Source organism: Coenobita brevimanus, chromosome 1 (genome assembly GCF_032717465.1).
Source record: "Coenobita brevimanus isolate Jiangsu-jjx chromosome 1, ASM3271746v2, whole genome shotgun sequence".
NCBI lineage: Eukaryota > Metazoa > Arthropoda > Malacostraca > Decapoda > Coenobitidae > Coenobita > Coenobita brevimanus.
In genome coordinates this window covers 57,691,342-57,695,465 of record NC_136954.1, presented here as the reverse complement: position 1 = coordinate 57,695,465, position 4,124 = coordinate 57,691,342, and the positions used below count along the sequence as shown (strand labels likewise).

At 45.6% G+C, this 4,124-nt stretch overlaps 1 protein-coding gene across 1 annotated transcript; it reads left to right on the top strand.

The window, feature by feature from the left end:
• The first annotated feature begins 502 nt into the window (after positions 1–502).
• Positions 503–2,038, top strand: LOC145398861 (uncharacterized). Its single transcript, XM_080271635.1, has one exon. It carries the CDS (start codon positions 503–505, stop codon positions 2,036–2,038), a length of 1,536 nt encoding a protein of 511 aa, XP_080127761.1.
• The last annotated feature ends 2,086 nt before the right edge of the window (positions 2,039–4,124 follow it).

Here is a 4,124-nt window from a genome sequence, read left to right as displayed (position 1 = left end):
CTCGTCGTTTCTCCTGTCACTCCTCTCGTATCCATCTCGTCACATTTTCATCACATCTCCTCGTCCCTTTTTGATCGCTCTTCGTCATTAGTTCTTGTGGCATTTTATCTACGTCTCTCGCTGTCTCCTGAAGCAGTGTCTCCGTATCTTATCCAGGGTGGCCCCAACAGAAAGATCTCCACGCATCTCCCCTGACTCCTCTCCCATTCTTCATCCTCTCCCACGCCTCCCTCCAAACTCTATGTTGTGCCCTGGCCCCCCAAGTGACCCTGTTAGTTCCTTCTTCATGTTGCATCGTTTTGGGGTAACATTTTCCCCCACATGACACCCATTCTGCACTTGTGCCCACCGTATTAACAACCACAGGCCCAGCTCTCCTCATGTCGCATCGCTTAAGGATCGCAGTTTCCCTTCATCTGACGCCCATTTGGCACTTGTGCCCACCATAATAACCAGCACTCCGACCCAGCTTTACCTGCATCCGTCTCGCCCAAAATTCACGATGTCGTGCCCACATCCCGTCGAACCGCCGGCCCTTCACGTGGTGGCCAGGCCCGTGCCCACAAAGCCCCCTCGGATACCCTTCCCTGATTCCACACTGAGTCGGACCCCACGCCCAAACCCACACCTGGACTCACCTAAGATGGGTGTGACCGTACCCGACCTGAGACCAATGGAGAAGGTGATTGAGCACGCCCGCACCCCCACACCTGCCTCGGACATGCCATTTGACCTGTCCACACCTGGGAGAGAGACGAGCTTGACCGCTGTTCGTCCACCACACCCAACGGATAGTGAGCAGCCGCTGGACCTGCGAGTGGACCGCAAGAAACTCCGGACCATTGCGGATGAGAATATGAACCTTGTCCCTAGTCCATCCCGTAGCCCTGCTCGTAGCCCCCAGCCCAGCCCTCTGCCCAGCCCTCGCACACTAGCCCCACCACTCTTACCCGGACTAACGTTACGGGCGGAGTCTCCCACCTCCTCAGAAAGGGTGACCCAGAGAGTGGCAGACTGTTCCACCCTGCCTTACCCTGCCACCTCTCTGCCCCTGCTATACTCCCGCCCCCTGCCCCCTACTCCCCCACCCACGTCCCCCAGCCCCCTACTGTACGCCCGTGTGAGCAAGGAGGCACAGTACAGTAGGCTGGGATACCAACAAACCTTTCCACACTACCCACTTTTACCCATACCTACACGAAGCTATCCTTACCCAATAATGCGAAGTTACCCTACCCTGCCAGGCCCTACCACCAACCCTGCCCTCTACCAGGCCCTCCGTGACCACCACCGCTCTGTAGACACCACCGTAGGCCACGTCAAGCCGAGGGAAAGGTACTCCTGTAAATTCTGCGGCAAGGTGTTCCCGAGATCCGCGAATCTCACTCGACACTTGCGGACACATACAGGAGAACAGCCGTATAAGTGTAAGCTGTGCGAGAGGTCCTTCAGCATCTCTTCCAACCTCCAGAGACACGTAAGGAACATCCACAACAAGGAGAAGCCGTACAAGTGTCGGTTGTGCGAGAGAGCGTTCGGCCAGCAGACCAACCTGGATCGCCATATGAAGAAACACGAAGCTGATGGTCCGACTATCCTTGACGGATCTTCGAAGCGTCCCTTGCTGCCTCGACCCACACCGAGGCATCCATGGAGCACCACCCCCCTTGTCCCCCCTCCCCTGGCCCCCCTCCCCTTCCCACGACATTTTACCTCACCCCTCCCCTCCCTTACCTCCCCCCGCAGCCCTCCTCCCCCTCCCTCACCCGTGGAGGAGGAGGAAGAGGAAGAAGAGGATATTGATGTGGAAAATGAAGATGAAGATGAGATGGAGGAAGGGGGAGAGGAAGAGAGGAGAGAAGGGGAAGGGAGGGTAGAGGAAAAACAGGTGTCATGTGAAGTCACCATTACCCCCGCCCCTGTCCCCCCTTCCCCTCACACCCCATCTTCCTCCCCTCATGCCCCCTCTCCCCCACCCGCGCCCTCCCCCGCACCCGCGCCCTCAACCACACCCAAGCCTGACATGGTGCAAGTGTAAAGTGACATTTGGGTGATATAAGTGGCCTACAGAGTGACCTGCAGACTGTTCAAGTGAATATTTAAAAACTATGTCTTTCGAAGTAACCCACAGACTTTAGGGGCCTCCATGGGAATTATAAGTGCTTTAAGTGTCTTTCTGTGAGAACCACGGATTTTTATTAAGTGTCCAAGTGAATTACCTATTTACCCCACATATATTTAAGGATTTTTTCATGTGGTCAACAAGTATAGCAAGTATCCCAGTGAATGACAAGGATTTTAACTGTCTTTCAAAATGGCCCACAAATCTCATGAACGTCTCTTGAGTGGATTATTAATGCCTCGTGTCTTTTAAGTACATTCAAACGTTAAGTGTCTTTCAAGTGACTTACAAACATCGAATAAAAAAGTGAAAATTGTATCCAAAGAGTCTGCAGAACACAGAAACTCTTTAAGTAAGCTTCAGCTGTCCTGTGAATCTTTCTAAGTGCCCTTTAAGTGGTCCGAGGGTCTTTAAGTTATTTTCAAGTGTTTTAAGTATCATTAAGTGACCTTCGAATGTCCTAATTGTCCAGACGAACTGCACATGTCCAAATGGCGCCCAATCTCTCCAGTATCCTATAGTGTCCAAAGAAAAGACAAGTATCCATTGTGGTAAAGTATAAGTGTCCTAAAGATCGTAAGTGTCCAAGTACCTTCAGTGTCCTATAGGTATCCGTTTCACAAATCATCCAATGTGTCCAGATTATTGAATATCCTGCATTATGTCCAGAGTGTCTTACGTATGTCCAAAGAATCCAGACCGTAGTTGATGTCCAAAACTGTACCTCATTTCATTGCTCTTCAGCACATAAGCAAATTCCCAAATCCATTACGCACGTGCAAAATATGTTCAAACACTTTAATATACGTGGAAGTGTCCCCATATTCTCTATTTCTCCAAATGTCCAAGATATGTTCTAAAACTCTTAAGTGGCAGATTTCTAAGAGTAACTAAATTGCTAAGTGTCCTAGATTATGCCCAAAGCATATCCACTTGGCAGATATAAAGAGTAATAGTTATAAAAAAAAAAAGTCCAAACCTCATATACATGTCCAAAAGCCATGTCCAAAATATTTAACAATTTGATATTTTCATTGTCAGTGTCTACAAATGTCAGAAAAGATGATAATAATAATGATAATAATAATAATAATAATAATAATAATTTTGAGAAGTGTCTGAACGAAGGGATTGGATGAGATTACGTTCGCTTATGAGGTGAAGGCAACAGACGAAAACTTATGAGATGTGTGAACGAAATGAAACTAAGTCGAGTGTAAGGAAAGGAACATGCATTATTTTTAGTACATTTACGAATTACTTTGCTGCATGAATACTACATAATGGAAATATTTAAAGACGTATGAACGGAAAATAGTGGAAAACGGGTGTTGTGCAATAAAGGGATTATTCTTTGTCCCATATATAGTGAAAACACGTGATGATTTCTGAAATGGATGACCAAAGAAGAGAATATTAGCGTTATGATTTTTTTTTTTTTCTGTGTATGTGATAGTGAGGACAGTCGAACATTTTTGACTTCAACGAAAAGCAATGAAAGTAGGTGTTATGAAAAGCGCTTTACATTTATTATTCTTATGAGTTGGTGTTAACGTTTGAAAATCTGAAAACATGGGTGAGCGAGAAATAGAAAGTTTATATATACAGAATACTATATTATTTGGTATACGAGATGGTGAAAAGGGTCGATAATTTGAGATGTGTGAAAAAAATTAAAGAACAAGGAGGAGGAGATGATGATGAAGAAGAGGAAGACTGAGATGTGATAGAAGTAATTATTTTTTGTATAGATATAATAAACACGCTTACCAAAAAAAAAAGTGTATACTCGTATAATATTAATTTGTACGTGCAATAGAGAGATCCTCGCAAGTCCACATATATATATAAAAAAAATAATCAAAATTTCGAGGTTACTGAAATAAAAGTTTTTATTTCCGTGTTTAAAAATAAAAAAGAGAAACAGAAATTTTGATATTATTGAAGGTGACGAAAATATGGAAGTCTATAAATGAGGATGTATATACTGTACTGTATATAT